The 19,350-nt window shown below is 42.1% G+C and overlaps 1 protein-coding gene across 2 annotated transcripts in view; it reads left to right on the forward strand.

The window, feature by feature from the left end:
* Positions 1–19,350, forward strand: part of LOC149307500 (E3 SUMO-protein ligase PIAS1) — a 41,285-nt gene that overhangs the window by 10,394 nt on the left and 11,541 nt on the right. For both annotated transcript variants that reach the window (XM_089539303.1, XM_089539302.1), the window contains exons 2-4: positions 9,457–9,901; positions 18,421–18,505; positions 19,249–19,296. In XM_089539303.1, coding sequence (XP_089395429.1) covers positions 9,457–9,901; positions 18,421–18,505; positions 19,249–19,296 — 578 coding nt within the window. The remainder of the gene's footprint in view (positions 1–9,456; positions 9,902–18,420; positions 18,506–19,248; positions 19,297–19,350) is intronic.

The raw sequence follows: 19,350 nt of genomic DNA on the forward strand, positions 1-19,350 counted from the left end.
CTATCTCTATATTTATATAGATATACTCTCTCATCCGTTCAGCCTTTAGTATGAGTACAAATAAGTTATGCCTGCTTTGACCTTTACATTGTCCATTAAATGCCCCTACTTTTTACCCTTGACTTATCCATGGGTCATCCCAAAATCCATAATTTTGGCCCCAAAACCTGCCCTCGATTTATATGAGGTTGACTTATAGTCGAGTATATACGGTATACAATAAAAAAAGAACTATAAAACACCACATTATAAAATATTAAAATAGTAAAATAATATATTAATATGCTAAAAGCAAAACAAACAAGTATCTGTAGGCTGTCCATATGATACTGTAATTTAAAAGTATAATTTTAATTTTGATGCTTATGTCACAACTGTTGCCATTACATTCAGTGACATATGGGTATAACCATTTATGAGTAATATTAGTACATCAAAATATTACCATAAGGATTCTGTATGGTGTGATATGGGAGTTGTGACCATTTCTCCAGGGATGAACTGAGATCCTCTCACGACTAGATAGATTTGGAGGTGTACTATCCACATGTTTACTTGACTCCTTGGTGTGAATGTTGCAGCTATCACACCGTGACCAAACGATGTGGGATTAAGGTGTGCATTTGTGCCATTCAATTTGGGGAACATAGAGTTCCTTAGAAAGAAAAGGTGGATTCTAAAGTCAAAGTTCTCTGAGTACCAGCTTAAGAAATACTACCTGTTCCAAGTGCAGAGGACGTTAGACAGGCAGAGCTGGAGATGTTTACTTGTGGGTGGTTAGAGCATGGGACTACGACTCTGGAGACCAGGGTTCGAATCCCCACTGGTCCATGGAAATCCTTGGGCAAGTCACAATCTCGGCCTCAGAGGATGGCAATGGTAAACCTCCTCTGAACTGATCTTTCCAAGAAAACCCCAGGATAGGTCTGGCTTAGAAACCCCTAACTCGGAAACAACTGGAAGGCACACAGTGGCAACAAGGCAAGAAAACCCCAGGGTAGCAAATACATAGAAAATAGATGGTTTTGGATGCTGTATTGTCTACTTCTGAAAGTCCAAAGATTTTATTGTGTGGTCCAGGTGTTCTTCATACCTGGAGGAAAGCTTGTTTCACTCGAGGAAACATCTGAACCAGTCTGAAGGAGGCTACTTTTGTTTGGCCTTTGGCCAGATCTGATCTACATCTCTTCTGCTATTCATGATGATTGTGTATTCTCCTGTTTGTGATGATTGTGTACTATCACAGCCAATATGCCATTGTTTACCAGTTGATAGGGAATGAGCAGAAACTAGCTCCTATCCTATAGGAACAGAAAGCCTGGTAAGGTAGACCTTTGGCCTGATCCAAAAGGGAGACCTTTATGAACTTAAATGTCCTTGGGTCCCTTGTGGGATCTGAGCTGATGACAGCTAACCATGCAAGAAATACTAGATTGTTTTGGATTGTTCTGCTTCTGTCATGGTGCTCACCTTACAGTCTATTGCCTCCCACCCTTTCTGCTGTCTGTTTCCCTCGTTCCTGAGTAGTTTCTTCCCCTTGCCTGCCTTCCTTCTCCTTCCTCTTCGGCTTTCCTGCCTCCATCCTCCATCCTCCTCCTTGCATTTCCATCTGCCCTCCTCATCCTTCATGTTGGCTCACATCCTCTGTTTGCTTCCTCTCTTGTTCAGAGCATCTGTGAATGTCTTTGGCAGAAGCCTGTCCTCAGACTTGCTGACTGCTACCAGTGCAAGAATAAAGAGGACTGAGGGCAAAGATTGTGTCTAAAATTGCAGACAAACATGTCTCAACTCCCTGGAAGTATGTCATCTTTATTGTTGTTTTGTTGTTTTGTTTTATTGGATTGTTGTTTGTCTTGATTATTGCAAGCTATTTTAATTCTTCCCACAGACGCTTCATAGTATATACACTAGGATGGTGTCTAATGCTCATTATTTTTCTCCAATTACTTGTCTTTAAACTAGGATAACAAATCGCAGTGTAAAACAGTTCCCATCTGCATGGCTAAGTACAACAGGAGTAATAAAGTCTGAAAATGCTGGCAGAGATGTTTTGATTTTTCTAGTACTAAAATAAAGTAGACAATTATATCCTGCAAGCTTGTTTAATACCAAAAATAACAATAAACTTGTGACAGTAAATCTCAAGCATCTTTCATTTGCAGCTGAATGCAGATGGGCATTCTTGCATTGAAGAGGCTTCGGGAGAAGAGTGTTCCTTTCAAAGACCCATTGAAGTTGTTAGTTGAAGTGGTGGATGCCCTTTCTTTTTTTACTTTTATGGGGGGAAATGGAACAATTGAAAATCCTTGGTTTTAGACCGATCACTAAAATGTTTGAGGTAGGTTGTTCATATATTCCTACCTGACCTCTGTTCCCTCATAATGATTTCTGAGCACAACTATTCTTCTGGTTGGAAAGGGCTTTTTTGGCTCCAGCAGTGTAGTGTGGAATGGTTTCAGACCTATTAGGCCTTTACACGACGCAGCCTCTGACTTCTTTTGTAGAATCATAGAGTTGGAAAAGCTCAGCAGGCCAGAGAGTCCATCTTCCAGATCAACGCAGAGAATAATAATAAAATAATAATAATAATAATAATAATAATAATAATAAATTTATTTGTATACCGCCCTTCCCATGATCAGGGCGGTGAACAACAGAATAAAACAATGCAATATCATCAACATATCAAAACAAACAACAATACAAATACAATACAACTATTAAAACCAATATTAAAACCCCTTAAGCCAGCTACCCTTGCTGTCAGTGAGGGGGACAAGCTGAACTTGTATTGGGGAATGCTGATTGGAACAGGAAGGTTTTCAGCTCCTTCCTGAACTGGGCCAGGGAGGTGGCCGAGCGGAGCTCAGTGAGCAGCGTATTCCAGAGGGTCGGGGCGACGATGGAATATGATCTCCTTGTTGTGGAGACTAATCTGGCCCCTGGAACCCTCAGTAGTTGCTGCCCAGATGTTCTGAGGGTGCGGGGCGGAATGTATGGGGAGATGCGGTCCTCAAGGTATCCTGGGCCCAAGCCATGTAGGGAGAAGCCAGATAGAGCAGTGGTCCCCAAACTTTGGTCCTCCAGATGTTTTGAACTTCAGTTCCCAGAAGTCCCAGCAAGCTTGGCCAACAATCAGGAATTCTGGAAGCTGTGGTCCAAAATATCTGGAGGACCAAAGTTTGGGAACCACTGAGCTAGAGCATCCCCAGCAGGTATCTGTCCAGAGTGTTTTTGAAGATGGCCAGAGAAGGAGATCCATCACCTTTCTGGGTCATTGGTTCCATTGTCAAACCGCTTTTACTGCCAAGTTCTTTCAAATGTTCAGTTGAAATCTACCCTCCTGTAATCTAAAACCATTAGACCTGGTCCTATCCTTGGGGGCAGCAAAGAACAAACCTGCCCCATCTTCTCTTTAGATTTTAGATGTTTAAAGAGTGTGATCTTGCCACCTTTCTGTCTTCTCTTCACCAGGCTGCCCAGTTCTTTCAACCTTTCCTCATAGGTTTTGTTCTCTATCCCCCTTATCATCCTTGCTGTGTTTCTCTCAACCTGCTCCAGCTTCTTTATATTCTTCTTAATGAGGAGCCCAGTACTGAACCCAAGATGAAGCTTGACTGGCAAAAGATATAGTGAGGCTGTTAGTTCCCTTGTCTTGAAAACTATGACCCTATTAATGCAGGCTAAAATATTATTTGTCTTCTTGGCTGCAGCATCTCATTGCTAGGTCATGTTTGAAAAATCCCGATGTCCTTTTACATGTTGTACTGCCAAGCCAAATATCCTCCATCCTGTAACTGCGTTTGGTTTTTGTGGCCTAGATGTAGAATTTTGCATTCATTTCGGTTTCCTTGAATTTTACTTGTTATGCACCCTAGGAAAGAAACTGGTCAGGTTTAGAAATGCAGCAAATCAAGAAATAACATGGCAAGTACAGATCCTATGATCCAGACAAACCTTTAGCTTGTCTGTCCCTAGGGAAGGGTTAAAATAAAACATCAGGAAAAATAGAAATCGCTTGTGTTAGCTCAGAAAATGAGACTGGTCAGACAGTGTTACGAAGCAAATTAGTATTCCTGGATTCTCCCCTTTTCTCTGTTCTGTTTCTGAAAATGAGTGCTTTCTATATCTTCTTGGCACTATGGATGAGGCTACATTCAGCGTAAATAAACTTCATTTTGTTTTATTGTAATGTTGATGATTCCTTCTATTTTCAGATTTAACATTGGCCTAAATACCCTGAAGGCATCAGATCCTGTCTGATCTTGGAAGCTAAAAAAGATCAGCCCTGGTTAGTACTTGGATGGGAGACCACCAAAGAATGCCAGGTGCTGTGGGCCATACAGTGGTCTCTCCATATTTGCTGGGGTTAGGGTGAAGGACCCCTGGGAGTGTGGGGAAAGTGGAAATAAACAAAACATGACTCTTTTTACCTAGGAGAACACCTCTCTAGGAATCTGCCAGACAGAAGTTGATCATAGGACCATGCTGGAGGACCGACAGTTTTCCCTAGGAAGTTCTAGGTTCTCCAGCACAGCTCTATGGTCCATTTCTAGCAGAGTTGCGCTGGAGGACCAACAGATTCCTAGAGAGCAAACATTAATCAAAACTGTAGGTAGTCAAAGCCGCAGGTGTGGAGGGCTGGCTGTATTTCAGAGGAAGGGACTGGCAAAAGCACTTCTGAGTATTCCTTGCCTAAGAAAACCCTATGAAATTCATGGGGTCGCCATAAGTCAACAAGCAAGTCATTTAGTGTTAAAATTGTTTTAAAGAATTTTAACGTAGATTTTTTTAAAGGTTAGTTGATGGGTGACTATATCCTGCCTTGCAGGCCGTTGATCTTGGACAAGTCAGAAAAAGGAAGGAGGAAAGGAAAGGAAGAAAGAGAGAAAGAAAGAAAGATTAGCTTGAGTCTGCTCCAAATCTTGCTGCCACTCCCAGCCGTTCTCCTGGGAGACAACCAACTGAAGCACTGAACAGATTGGCCTGTTCTGCTCTAGCTTCTATGATTTTGGGCACACATCAAGATTTTGGGGGGAGGAAGATGTTGTCTCCTTTGGGAAGGAAAAAAATTGTTGTTTCCTATACTTTTTTCTTCCTGTATTCTTCCAGTCATTCTCTCCTTAAAGGGTAAAGATGTCTAAAGGTAAAGATCTGAACCTTTTAGCATTCCAAAAATGTAAATGAAGAATTTTGCTTCTCGTTGGGCATGGACCCAACGTATCTTTGTTTTGTTTTGTCTTGATCTTCTGTGTAGCTGTTCTCCAGTTGCATGATAGCTTTTATAACCTTTCCACATTGGCATATTTAGGTTCTTGTAAATGTCGTAAATGCACCAGATCCCATCTGATCTTGGATGCTAAGTGGGGTCAGCCCTGGATAGTACTTGGATAGGAGACCGCCAACGAATACCAGAGACTGTAGGAACTGACAAAACCACCTGCGGGGATTCCTTGCCTGAGAAAACCCTAGGAAATTCATGGGGCTGCTGATGTAAGTCAACAGGTGACTTTCACGGCACATACAGACACAGTCCTGTAAGTGGGATTTAAGTAGAGACTATGAATAATAGTGAAGGCTCAGTTTTATTCCCCATGAACAGTTTACTACTTTTCACTGTGGCCTTAATATGAACCTGGATTTCCATCACGTTGCCTTGTAAAACAGTGAGTGATGAAGCAAATGTGAGTCACAGAGAACATACAGTCTTGCTACATCGATTTTATCATGCTTCTCAGTTACCTTCTCTGTTGTTTCCCTGTTGGAGCAAACTTAAGTGGGCTCATAGAGGAGGGATGTGTTGCTCCTTCCCTACTTTGCTTCCAGTATATAAACCAAATGTCTCTTAGAGAACCGCCTTGGGAGGGTCATCAATGACCTGTCCCACCAAATGTGAGGATATCCTCCTGTCCTGTTGCTATGGCATCGATTGTGGGGACCCTCTGGATGCCTTTGTGGCCCCTATACAAAACTTAATTCGTCTAATCCCACCATCCTTTGGACACCAATATCTTTGAACACCCCATGTATATGAACTTTAGCATTCCAATGACCCTTAAGTAGCATTCTCAGAGGCATGAGCGTATAATACAAAAATAATCTATTAAACAGAGGTTCAAGATAAAGTTAACACATCTATATCCTGACTGGCCTTAGCCAACCAACTATAACTTGCACATCTCTCTCACACCTGTTTTTACTCATCTTTGATGCTTGTATTTCTCATGAACTAATTGATCTAAATCTAATCTCTGACTCTGACCCTAACTCTCACAGACTTGTATTGATTACTCTCTCTGACTCTATCATACATAGAGCAGTTTCTTTAAAATCCCATCAAACATTCAGTCAACTACCAGTCTTCCCAACATCCTGGCTGATCCTTGCCTTACTACATATACTATATACGACATAACCATATTTTACAAAAAATCTGTAACATCACAGCCCCCTCTTCATCATATAACCTAGAAAAGTAGGTCTGTATAGGTTTATATTTGGTCAGGCTAGTACTTTATGTAAACCAGTGTGGTATAGCGGTTTGAATGTTGGACTGGGACTAGGTTTATGGAAGACCAGGGTTCAGATCCCCACTCAGCCATGGAAACTCACTGGGTGACTTTGGGTAACTCTCTCAGCCTCCGAGGACGGCAAAGGCAACTCCCTTCTGAACAACTCTTGCCAAGAAAACAGTGTGAAACAGTTGCTTTAGGGTCGCCATGAGTCATAAGTGACTTGAAGGCGCACAGCAACAACATCAACAACGGCAAGTACCTTTTTGCCTGTGATAACACGCTCAGGTACCTGGATTATTTTGGAGACACTGCATAGCACTCCAGCTTTTACAGAAATCAGATAGCCTTTAAAGTGTATTCCAGTGGGGGAATACCATGGAGGTATAACCATATTTCAGAATTCATTATTGAAAGGTCCCACTTTGCAAGGAGCGGAAACTTTTCCCCAGCAGATGCTCTTGTCTTTTGGGCTGGTCCTTTTACAATACCATGTGTTTATCTTCATGAAGATGTGCTCCTTTGGGACTCAGATCCTCCGTTACAGTTCCTCCTCAGTAAATGGGAATGGCTGGGATTCTCCTTATCTGGAGCCTGCACTTTATGGGTGGTACTTTCCGCATTCTCTGCTTCTTTAAGATTAAAGCCTGGGAGAGGACTGCATGACAATGAAAAACTCCTGTAGCCTGTTTTGGCCTCAGCATGTGTTTTATGGCAAGATGTCTCGACATCAGTATGGATAAGGCAGGAAGGGGAAGTCTTCAGATAAGGATTTTGTTTAAGGCCTTCCCATTTGCAAGGATCTTGCCATCCTCCTTGGTGTGAGAGGCTGATAAGGTCTCTGTAGGGGTTTGGCCTCATCATGAGAAGGCATGAGTCCTTCCTTCTGCACAAAAGGAATCCTCTCGGAGAGAGTTTTGAATTTTGGAAACTGACTTTTGGTAAGCCGATTTATTGCTTTCGCACATTCATACTAACTGACCACTATAAAGGTCTGAAAAACCTGTATCACCTTATGTAGCCCTTTGAAAATTTAGCTCATGATTGGTATTTTTCTGGATTGCATTCCATCCCACAATTGTGTAAATATGCTTTATACCTGAGCATTCATCATCCAGGTCTACTGCACCCAAAGAAGTGGGTTTCTTATACCCATGAAAGCTCATGCAAAAATAAAAACCAGTTAGACTTAAAGGTGCTCCCTCATTTCTTCCCCCTGCCTTCTACTTCTTTGAGAGTGATGTTACTCAACCATAAAGATCTTGATTATAGAAGTGGAATCTTTCCCCACCCTTCCATGCTGAAATTTTAGAGGTGGAGGGAAGAGAAAGCTAGTTCTTTGTAAGTGGAGGAGATGTTAAATCTAGCTGCAGTAGTGCTTTCGATATCTCAGCTGTTAAATGACCATTCCCATTGTGTCCCGGCTGGGGCTGTAGAAGAGGAAGATGCTAGATGTTGCGACTGAGGCTGTCCATAGCGGAGAAGGTGAGGACAGCCCATGGGTAGAGATGAGGGGTAGTGGGGACAGTGATGTTCCAGAATTGGGACTCGGATCATGATTAATGCTCTTGGATATGACATGGGAGCACACGTTGCATAAAGTTATGTGGCAAACAAGAAATATTAGGTTCTTGCTTACACACTGTATGTTGCTTTTAATATTGTGAGGCCAAGATTGAATGTAAACAAGCAATATTTCAGTTTAGATGACATACCTGTTGCAATATTCTAATTGGAAAATAATAACCTTCGTTGCATTTGTAATGCACCTTTCTCCCAGAAAGAGGCCCAAGGTGGCTCACAGATAAAAAAAAATCTAAACCATTGCAATCATTTAACAGTACAAAATTACATTGAAATATACAGAAGTCCTTTCCATCTCTCTTCTAGCTTTTATTTAAAAGTTTTTACAGCTATATTTTGCTTAATAGTGTACTACATGAAATGAAGGTTGTTATAATAATAGTGTCTGTCATTGGGGTCTTAACCTGCAGTTAATGGATCTCGAGGGGTTCCACAAATATGCTTTGGGCAGTCCATGGACTGGGTTCAAGAATTAATATTTTCCCCCTTCATTTTCTTTCTTTCTTAGTTTGAAAAGTGCCTTTGAGACTTTTTTAAAAGGTAGAGCTGGCATTGGATGTTACCATTCAGTATGTTTTATGGGGAGTGGGTCTGTAGTTTTAACAAGTTCTTGGAAGGGCTCCATTAACCACAAAAAGGTTAAGACCCCTTGGCCAGTTTCTTTAGCAAATATGGTAATCTGCCAGTTTAAGACAACAAAATTCCAGTCATGGTTATGACGTCACAGGACAAATAAGTGAAGTTTAATTCCAAAAATGCTTCAAGTTAACCTGAAGTGGGTGTGATTTCCCCGTACCCCAATCTGGATTTTATTGTTTGAATATGTGATGCATGTTTCAAGCCCTTGGACAGTGGCCAGGAGTTCCTTCTGATTCATCCCCACTGAGATAAATGGACACATTGAGCACAAGCAGAGGCACATCATTGAACTGGAAAGATTTCTGTGCAGGCACCTTTGGGAGGAATGCAATGTAGATTCTTGCACTCTTTCCACCTTTTGGTGAAGTTTGCAGAGGACAGCCTCATAGTGGATTGTGAATGTTTTTAAGTAAAAGCAAGATGCAGGTGATGGGTGAGCATTTTGCATGGTCTGTGCAACCTTGCATAGCTTCATGAAATCAGAGGTTCAAAAAGTGTATCACTTGATCATTGGCACATAGGGCACATACAAAGGAAGGTGATCTTGAAGGCACCCAAGTCCCCATTCATTTCATGTTACCCTGGCTTTGATTCTTCTCCTCTGCTCTTCTAAGTGTAAGCTGTTTTCCTCTTCTTTCCTCTGTTGCTCTGTAAATTGCCATGCACTGTGAGTGTACTGTGTGGAATAACATTTTGTCTTGTCTCCTTGTTTGCCTCCAAGCAAATGGTGATGAGCCTCCGGGTTTCCGAATTGCAAGTACTCTTGGGATACGCAGGAAGGAACAAGCACGGCCGCAAACACGAACTCCTTACGAAAGCCCTGCATTTGCTCAAGAATGGCTGCAGTCCTGCCGTCCAAATGAAAATAAAAGAACTGTACAGGCGGCGATTCCCACAGAAAATAATGACTCCTGCAGATTTGTCCCTCCCAAGCGTCCACTCGAGCTCCCTAACAGCCACCTTGTCGCCGTCTACCATTCCTCAGCTCACGTACGACGGCCACCCGGCCACATCACCCTTGCTCCCTGTTTCTCTCCTGGGACCTAAACACGAACTGGAATTGCCTCACCTTACCTCAGCACTCCATCCTGTCCATCCAGACATAAAGCTCCAGAAGTTACCCTTTTATGATTTGTTGGATGAACTGATAAAACCGACCAGTCTAGGTAAGGTTCTGGGGCTATCACTGTTTCCAGCATTGTCCATCCACTGGGGTACACAGGCCTTTATTCTGCTCTTTTCTGGCGGGGAAAGGGCTCATAGGCCCAGTCTGTGGTTTGCTCATGCAGGAATACTAGTTGGATGGATCTGGAGAATGCCTTCCTCATCTCAGGAAGCTGCGTCTGAACAAGAGAGACAAAGATAAAGTTATGAGCATTAGTAGCGCATGTAATGGAATTCTTTTATACTTCCTTGTGTACAACTCACAGTGTAACAACAGCTTCACCCAGAGGTAGTTTTAAGGAGGCAATTTGTTGGATCCTGTGTCATAGTACTGCTTGCAGATGCCTGTTCTTTGTAATGTATATGAAGAAGAGGAGATTTTGTTGTAACAAACTCATATTTGTTCATTCACGAAGTTAAGGAGTGTCATCTATTCTGCCAGGAGTGCAATGCAGTAATGCCTTTAAATTAGTCCACTGGAGACTTTAACATTTTTAAATGTTGATAAGCATTTGAAGCCTGTGAATTGATTACCTTAGCTTTGCATATTTCCTGGCTTCCATGCATTGTTGAAGGTTCTCTCCCAGACCAACCACTACATGGAAATACTTAGCACCATAGGAGACTGGGAGGAGATACTGGTTTTCAAGTCTCAGTAATCTTCAGAGCTTTTGTGCTAATCGATGCATTATTTTTTCTTCTTATCACAATCCTCAGAGAGGGAGTCCTTATCAACCTTCCCAGCATGATGCCTTCCAGATCCAGTGGGTTAGCACATCAGAACCAAAATTGTAGAGTCAGGCCAGGATCTGATCCAGTTTAGCATTCATTTTGCTCAACCAATGATCCCTTCCACATGAGAAGCCCATAAGATGGATGTGACTGCAGCTACACTCTCTATCTCTAGATGCCTTCTGCTGGCCGAGAGGGGTGGGAATTGTAGTTCAACACATCTGAAGGGCACTGGGCTGGAGGGGCTGTTGCCCGCTATAAAATACACAAAGAGGAAGGTCTCTCCAGCTCACAGTTGCAGATCCCTAAGGGACAGTCTTCCTCTCTGGAAAGAGTCTGTGCAGGTTTCAGAAGACGTTGCAGAGGCTGCCATTGCCTGCTGTCAAGAGGGTTCTTCCCGGTTTTTGCCAGTTTCATCTTGTACCTATGTACCATTCTGCCTGGCAGGTATCAAGACAGATACCACAAGCCTTCCTTCTCTTTATGTGTTGGGGAAGGAGGCTGAGCTCGCCTTTCCCATATTCTTCCATCAGGGCACTCAACTTTGCTGTTGCTAGTGGCAACCAGAAACGGATGCCTGATAACTATTCCGTGGCGTTGACCAGCTCTGGGTAGAAATAAAACTCGGTACTCTTGAGTTCACGCCGTCTTAGAAAAACCCATTGCAAAAGCATTACGACAAAAGGGTGATAGGGAAACATTAAGATTTACTTGCAAGGTGCAAGGAAGCGGCGCTAGTTCACACAATCCCGATCTAGCCTGTTGAGCTTAAAGTTGGAAGGGTGCTTCTTAAAAAATGATGTGTGGGCAAGCATTTCTCAAGACTGATACTGTCTTGCCATGCAAATACTAGCGTTTCTTAGCATTCTGTTAGGCTAACCTATGGGGCTCAGTCCAAAAGGCCTGAAGCTTTCTATACTTTGAATGCGCTCAGTTCCGCCTCCCCCCAAAAAACACTTGTTCAGTCTCCAAATGGCTGATGTAAATTCCAGTCACTTGTTACTCTTCCTGTCTGGATTAGCGCCAGCCCTGCAGGGTCTCTGGCTTTCTTTCTTTCCTTCTCTCTGGGCCCCTTTGGAGCACAATGGGAATTTGATCCACCATCCCAAGCTTTAATGCTATCTTATTGGTGGCTTGTTTATTGGTGAGATCCAGAAGAGTTGGCATCCTGCCTCTTGGGAAATGAATGCTGTGGCCGTGCCACTCTTTGGACACAGAGGTTTGGTTTTGTCAGCGGAGTTCAATCATTTTGGACAATACTTTTCTCAAGCATTTCCTATCTGAGTGGTTTTTCTCTTCTTCCTTTCTCCCCAGTGGTATACATACATACATACTAGAATCTGCCCTTGAGAATAGCTAATGGATTCACTTCTTCCCTTTGCCCTCTTTCTCCCTTGATATCTGTAATGCCTTTTTTCATGTACGTCATGAGAATGAGCAATATATTTCGACGTAGCAGTGTCTCAAAACGACACCGGATTCCTTTTCTGCTAGCCACGGCTTCTGACTCTGCCCTAAATGTGTGAAATAGGATTACCTAGAACCCCTATTTCCCACTCTCGCCACTAATAAACAGACCATGGCCATAATAAATAATAAACCCCTAATAAAAAGCCCATGGCTGTGTTGGCTACAGTCATCTTATAGGGATTTATACACTTTGCCCCCGGCAAGATGCATGGTCTTGATTTGTTGGATTGTTTCATTGACTCTTGAGGATATTTTAGCTACTTTGAGCTGTAACTACTTCTGGCAGCCCTCTCTAATGCGAATTGATTAGCATAAAATAGAGATAAACTATATACAGCCAGCCCTTCTTATACACAGATGTTTTTATACATGGATTCAAGCACACACAGTTTGAATGTATTGAAGGGACACCATTTTGCTATGCCATTACATTGACTTGAGCATCCACCGATTTTGTTATCCACGGGGATCTTGGAACCAAACCCCAGCAGATAAAAAGGGTCCACTGTATAAGGGCCTGGGTAGGGTTTGGGTTTGTTATTGTTGTTGATAGGCTTTGTTAGCGAAGAGCCCTGTGGTGACACCTACTGATGGTGAACAAACATTACAACACACAAAATACTGCATATACTGAACCCAAGACTTTTTCAAACTAATGGTTTTAAATAAATGCAGGTTTGTGTAGGAGATGTTTCTCCATGCCCTTCAAGGGGTCTTTTACAGAAGCCCTCCTTGTTGTGTTCTCTAATCTTACTTTGTTTTTCTCACAATTTTTTTTCATATTTAGGTGTACATTTAACCTTTTCATAGGTATAAGACACTTAATAGTGATTCCCCAATGGGAATAAGAATGAAACCAACTCCAGTTGATTAAGAATGGGCTGAGCTACCTAGAAGTAGACTTCTGCAATTCCAACCAATGCATGACATCTTTTTAATGTTTCTTATTAATAGATTGCTCTTCGAACATTGCGTAAAACATAGAAGAAAGCTTAATATTTACAGACAGCTAAATGATGAGGTGTCTTAGAAGAGGTGTCAGATGTTTATTATCCATTTATTGGGGTGTTTATACACCACCCTGAACCTCTGAAAATGGTACCACTTTTTGGAATCTTCCTTTGAGGAAGCCCTTGGAATATAGGATCCCCAACTCTGATCTATGCTTAGTTGGTGAACTCAAAATGCAAAAGCTCCATCCCTAGCTTAACTTTTGGTTTTGACTTGTTGATGTAAATAATATTCAGGTCTATTTGAGTCTTCTGTAATTGAAACAATTGTGCCTTCAATTCATAAAAGGGCCCTAGAGCTCAGTTGGTGAACCAGTGACTTTGCAAAGCCCAGAATCATTGTGATATTGCTATAGGAAGATCTAGTCTACATTTAGAAACTTAAACAGATGAGAACAAGCATGCGTGACTTGCCACACCAAGTCAGACAAGTTGGGTCGCTCTAGCTCCATGTCTTGTTTCCAAGAGTGGCTTATATGGACTTATTTAAGGGACCGGGCATTTAGGATCATTGTGGTGTCTTACACATCCTCCTGCCAACCGCAATTAATTTTGTTTTAATGTGAATTTGAAAACCAGGGTTTCACAGATACATTTGCAATGATTAGATGGAAACTTCATTCAGGAGCATGACCAGCTTGAAATTTTTGCCAATATCTGCTATATTTAAACCCTATTTGCAATGGCCTGTGTCTGAAGGTAATAACATATTTTGGACCCTTATTTTAAAGCTAAAAGCATTGGCACAAGACCGTTTTACACGTACTAGTAGACGGAGCCATAGCTCTGCATAGCCAGTAGTACAGTTTATGTGGAAAATGGAGACACTCATAGCAACAGAAATGGAAAGGGATGGAAAGGCACACAAGGAGGGTTGTGCTTTGTAGCAGAACTTAAAGAGTTTAAAGAACTGAGTTGAAGGCGCTTGCTGCTTCCTTCACTGTTAACATTAATTCTAGAATTTCATATTAAGAGTAAAATGGCTGCTCACGCAATACAGATTTAAACACCCTTGAAAGGCATAACATTGATTACTTTCAGTTTTGGCTTTCTATGTCTTCTCCATTGCCAAGTTTGAATTTCAAAGTTTGAAATCCAAGTGAAAGCTTTGCTTTCCATGTCCAAATTGGCAGACTGGTCAGTTTCCACCTTTTCTTTTTTGTACTAAAGCCATTCCCCTCTAGTTATTATGAACCTGAATTGATCTTTTGTGTGCTCCCCATCTTCTTTGCTGATGCTTCCTACTTACTTGACTTGAACATTTTCCTTTTCTGCCATTCCAAATCCAGCTTGAAGTAATGAGGCCTAAATCTGGCTGGGTTTCTCCACCTCATTCATCTGTTAGCCAAAATATTGGGTCCCCTTCATAACCTTGAGGACTCATTTCTTTAACTCCGTGATTCCCAAACTTGAGTTTTGCAGATGTTTTGGACTTCAGCTCCCAGAAACCCAATCAGCCTGGACGGTTGTTAGGGATTCTGGGAGGCAAAGTCCAAAACATCTGGAAGACCAAAATTTGGGAACCCCTGAATTGTGCAGCCCTTACTCCTAAATTGCGTTGTTATTCTTCAGAAATGCCTCCCACCCCAGCCGTTTCATGGAGTTAATGGCTTTGTATGGCTCTTATTCACAAATGCCAGCTTCTGCCAGTAAGAACTGTGGCTGGCTTGATTCTGTAGAGTGCTTAGGACTTGCTGATGTATTGCCAGCCTATTCCCCAGGGCCCAGAGAACAGCCCTGGGGCCTAAATAGAGGAGCCTTGTCTTCCAAACACAGCAAGGAGATGCTGGTCAAGAGTATGGAGGGGGAACGGAAACTCACAAAACAGGTTTGTGTCAGCAGAAGCAAAAGGCAGCGGGGTTCTCTTCTTCTTTGCCCAGTCTGATAGATTTGATTCACTTAGCAAATGTTCATTTGCTGTGTGTTGGAATTAATTCAAGATCCTTTCAAATCAAGCCAATTTTTTCCTGAATAAATATGCAACAATACAAATGTGCATTAATATTGGAATAATGCATAGGATGTAAATATGCAGTAATGCTGAAATTATTACACATCCCTCCGATATAGGAGGCCAGCGTGGCGTAGTGGTTTGAACATTGGACTACGACTCTGGAGATCAGGGTTCGATTTCCCGCTCAGCCATGGAAACGCACTGAGGCACACACTCTCAGCCCCAGAAAACCCCACGATAGGTTTGCCTTGGGATCGCCATAACTTGGAAGTCACTTAAAGGGACACAAGAACAACAGCAGCAGCAGCCGCCTCATAGTTTATAATGTTATTATTGCTCTTACATAAGCTTTGCAGAAAAAGAAATGTAATGCACCAAGTCAGTGAAAACACTTTCTCCTTTGAAATAAGTTAGAGTTTATTGTACCATGAAATCTCTCCAGCAAATAGTTTCTTCCTGACATGTTTTATCCTTAGTCATCCCAGTAAGTGCTTAATTATTTAGCAACAGCCAATTTGCGAGGGAAGATGGAAAGCCTTCTTAGCTAATAAATTGAGCTGATGACCATTGAAACGGAGCATTGCAGCCTGCTGTCGGCTGAATAGGGCAGCGTTCGTGGAAGACGGCAGGAGCACATTCCTGAATGGTTATCGGAGGGGAGCTTTTTCCAACGCAGCAAGGAATATTTTACAGAAGAAAGATTGCAGGGCTATATTTAGCTGATGGCTACGACCCAGAGAGGTTGCGTGCGTGTGTGTGTGTGTGTGTGTGTGTGTGTGTGTGTGTGTATATATATGCTGAAGAAATGAAGACATCCAGCATAGCCTCAGTAAACTGGCAGGAAGGATTTGAGGGCTGTTGTTTCCCCCCCCCCCTCCGTTCTATCATAGGTTCATATTACAATCACAGTCAGGTTTGAAACATTTTTCTCCTACAGCTATAATTGTATTTCTTAACCTCAGTCTTAATTTGTATATACCTCTCCCTACTTCTCCTGGGCAAACATGTTGTCATCATCAACACATGACCTAAATGTGTGAGTGTGTGTTTGTGTTTGTGTAGGGCCTTTGTGTTTTTCCATGTAGGTATATTTTACTGTGCCAAACAAAGAGAGGCAGGCAATGCAGCGTTATGGATATTGCATTGGGCTTCAACCAGGGAGATATGGCCACCCCAAGGCATGAATCTCACTGGGGCCTGGGTCAGTTCTGCTCTTCCAGCCTCATATATTTCACAAAGCTGCTGCAAAGCTGGCGTTACTCTCATACTGCTGCCCCAGCTCCTTGGGAATAAATAATATAAACCCTCCTCCTTGGCAAATAAATATTTTATGCTAATAGAAATTCTGCATTGTTAATACTGTGTGTTTTATAATTCAAAACTCTGGCGTAGGTGCGGTCTGAAAAGGCAATAAGTACTGTGCATTTTTGTTGTTGTTATAAGAAGGGCTTCTTCCAGAGAGGAGTGGCTTTGGTTGTAGAGTCCTGGCTAGCTTCCATCTTGATAACTAATGTATTTTTGGAGACATGTTTGGCTTGCTTTCAGTTCCCTCTAAAACCAGGATGGTTATTTTTTGCTCTTGCTTCCTTCAAATGCTGAAGCTGCTTCCCAGCCTAGCTTCGTCTAAAACAGTGATGGGCAACCGATTTGAGGTTCTGTATGGACTACCCAAAATGTCCCCTTAAAACCTGGAAGTGGCTAGATTTCCACTTCTGCCTTTGAAAAACAGGTAATGTTTGATGTTAACTAGAGCCCAGGGCCCCTGAAAACTGTTTAAAGGTTGAATTTCTGTTCCTGGAGGCATTGACTTTGGGTGAGGGGAGACTGGAGGCTTCTTGGCGGAAGCCTTGTTGTCTACTCCATTCTTAAAATCTGCTCTCAGAACGGTTGACTCTGCGTTTGGTTTTCATGTTATAAGGCTTCATGGAAGTTCTAGATCTCCCTTAGAAAGTCATTTTAAACTCAGAGAGAAAGGTTGAGTTGCCATTGCTGGCTGGTGACCACTGGAGCGGACGGCGCGGCAGGTGGACATAGCAAAGTCTATTCAGCCTCCACCATTACAAAACATGAATACAGTGGGCCCTTGGTATCATCTGGGGTTTGGTTCTAGGACCTTTTGCGGACACCAAAATCCATGGATGCTCAAGTCCCATTAAATAGTAAAATGGCATCCTGTCTATAAAAGGCCAAAATCAAGGTTTCCTTTTTGGATTGCGTTTAACAATATTTTTTCCAAGTCGTTTGTGGTTGAGTCCATGGATGCAGAATCCGTGGATGCAGACTGTATCCTTAAGCAGTGCATAGCAATTAATTGGACTAGGGTCCCATAATAGTGACTTTTCTTGCTACAGAAGGTAAGTTTTCCAGTTAAGCATCCCATTCTCTGGGGAGTTTATCCCAACAAACAACACAGTCTTGAAAATGATGCTTGGGATGGCAAGCTATGTTCACTGCTTGGAATAAATCTGTGTGCCTTGCGCCAGACCTTACCACAACCCCATGAATTTCATAAGGTTTTCTTAGGCAAGGCATATTCAAAGGTGTTTTTGCCAGTTAATTCCCCTGAAATACAGCCTCTGGCACCTAGGGTTCATTGTCAGTCTCCCATCCAAGGCTGATCCTGCTTAGTTTCCAAGATCAGACAGCATCTGGTGCCTTTGGGGTTAGTATTAGTGTGTTGTTACTACAACCCATCAATGAAGTTCATTGAGAAACAGAAAGTAAGTGTTCCTGTTGTGTCTTTTTTGTGTTATGATTAAAATATCCTATATTGGCTGATTAACACAGAACCCTTTGGTACAGCTGGTTCCTCAGTCTTTTGTATTACAAGCCCTTGCTCTCATAGTTATTAAAGCAGATTATATGTACTTATAGCTTCAAACTGAATGAAGTGATAGGAGAATTTGGAATATAAATCAATTTGATCAAGGAGCGTGATAAATTTCTGCACTTTGAATCATGCAGTGAATAGATATGCAGAATAATTAATAAACCACGGGATTAAAAGTTCTCAATGCTTTTAGCAGGGAAAATTGCCCTGTAATAAATGTTTAAAATAATTTTTGTAATGATCATTAAATCAATCAAATTTTAAAAGTGCTGTTTAAGAAAGTAAATATAACAGATTTGAAAATAACTATGAGAAGCTGTCATGTGTGAGTTTGTGTAGCTTCTTGCTTATTATAAGTGAGAAAAATAGACATTAAATCTCAGTGGATTTTCAAACGTGGTCATGGTCACTCCCATGAATACATCTGTGTTTTCCAAACTGATCCTTCCTTTCAGTTGAATGAAATGCCTGTGGATGTTTTTTAGTTTTTCCAGATCTATTCAGTCTTCTCTTGTCCTCCCATAGCATCAGATAACAGCCAGCGGTTTCGAGAAACGTGCTTTGCATTTGCCCTGACTCCACAGCAAGTGCAGCAGATAAGTAGCTCCATGTAAGTGGCTGTGATTGTTAACGCTTTTTATCTGACTCGGGAGACCATGGCAGCCCTGGAACTTGGCCGAAATAATCCAGTTTGACGCCACCTTAACTGCCATGGCTCAGTGCTATGCAATTCTGGGAATTGTAGTTTTGCTAGACATTTAGCCTTCTTTGTCAGAGAGATCTGGTGCCACAACAACCCACAGTTCCCAGAATTTCTTAGCATTGAGCCATGGTAGGTAAAGTGGTGTCATACTACATTAATTCTGCAGTGTGGATGCAGCCTTGGATGCTTTGTGGTAGCAGTGGCCAGAAGGTAGAGGTCTAGATGTTTTGGACTTCTCTAACCACTTCTCATGCTGGCAAGGGCTGATGGGTGTTGAAATCCAAAGCATCTGAAGATCTACTTTTAGCTCACCCCTTCCTTTCTGGAAGTGGGGTTGCATTTTCATAATTGGACAAAGTGATTCCAGTCATGAGAAGCAACACAGAGGATGCCAGATGATAAATTGTATTGCTGGATCAGGGCAGAGGTCTCTCTGCTTGTTCATCCTGTTAAATTATGGGTGGTGGGATGGAGGTACTAGATAAGCAAGTGTGATCCTGATAAAACACCCAGTACTGTAGTGTTGTTGTTTTTCTGGACAGTTTGTCAGCTTAGATGGATGATAGCATGGTTAATATTTTGAGGCTTTAAATATCCAGCTCTTATATTTGGTTTATTTCAATGCAGCACTTCTATTCTCTTTTTTCTAGGGACATTTCTGGAACCAAATGTGACTTCACTGTGCAGGTCCAGCTAAGGTATTGGTTTCCTACAGTCTAATTTCAGTGTTGGCAGAGCATACCCTCAACCCC

The sequence above is a fragment of the Sceloporus occidentalis genome, unplaced genomic scaffold (genome assembly GCF_023333645.1).
Source record: "Sceloporus occidentalis isolate IW3139 unplaced genomic scaffold, rSceOcc1.0.p SCAF_9, whole genome shotgun sequence".
NCBI lineage: Eukaryota > Metazoa > Chordata > Lepidosauria > Squamata > Phrynosomatidae > Sceloporus > Sceloporus occidentalis.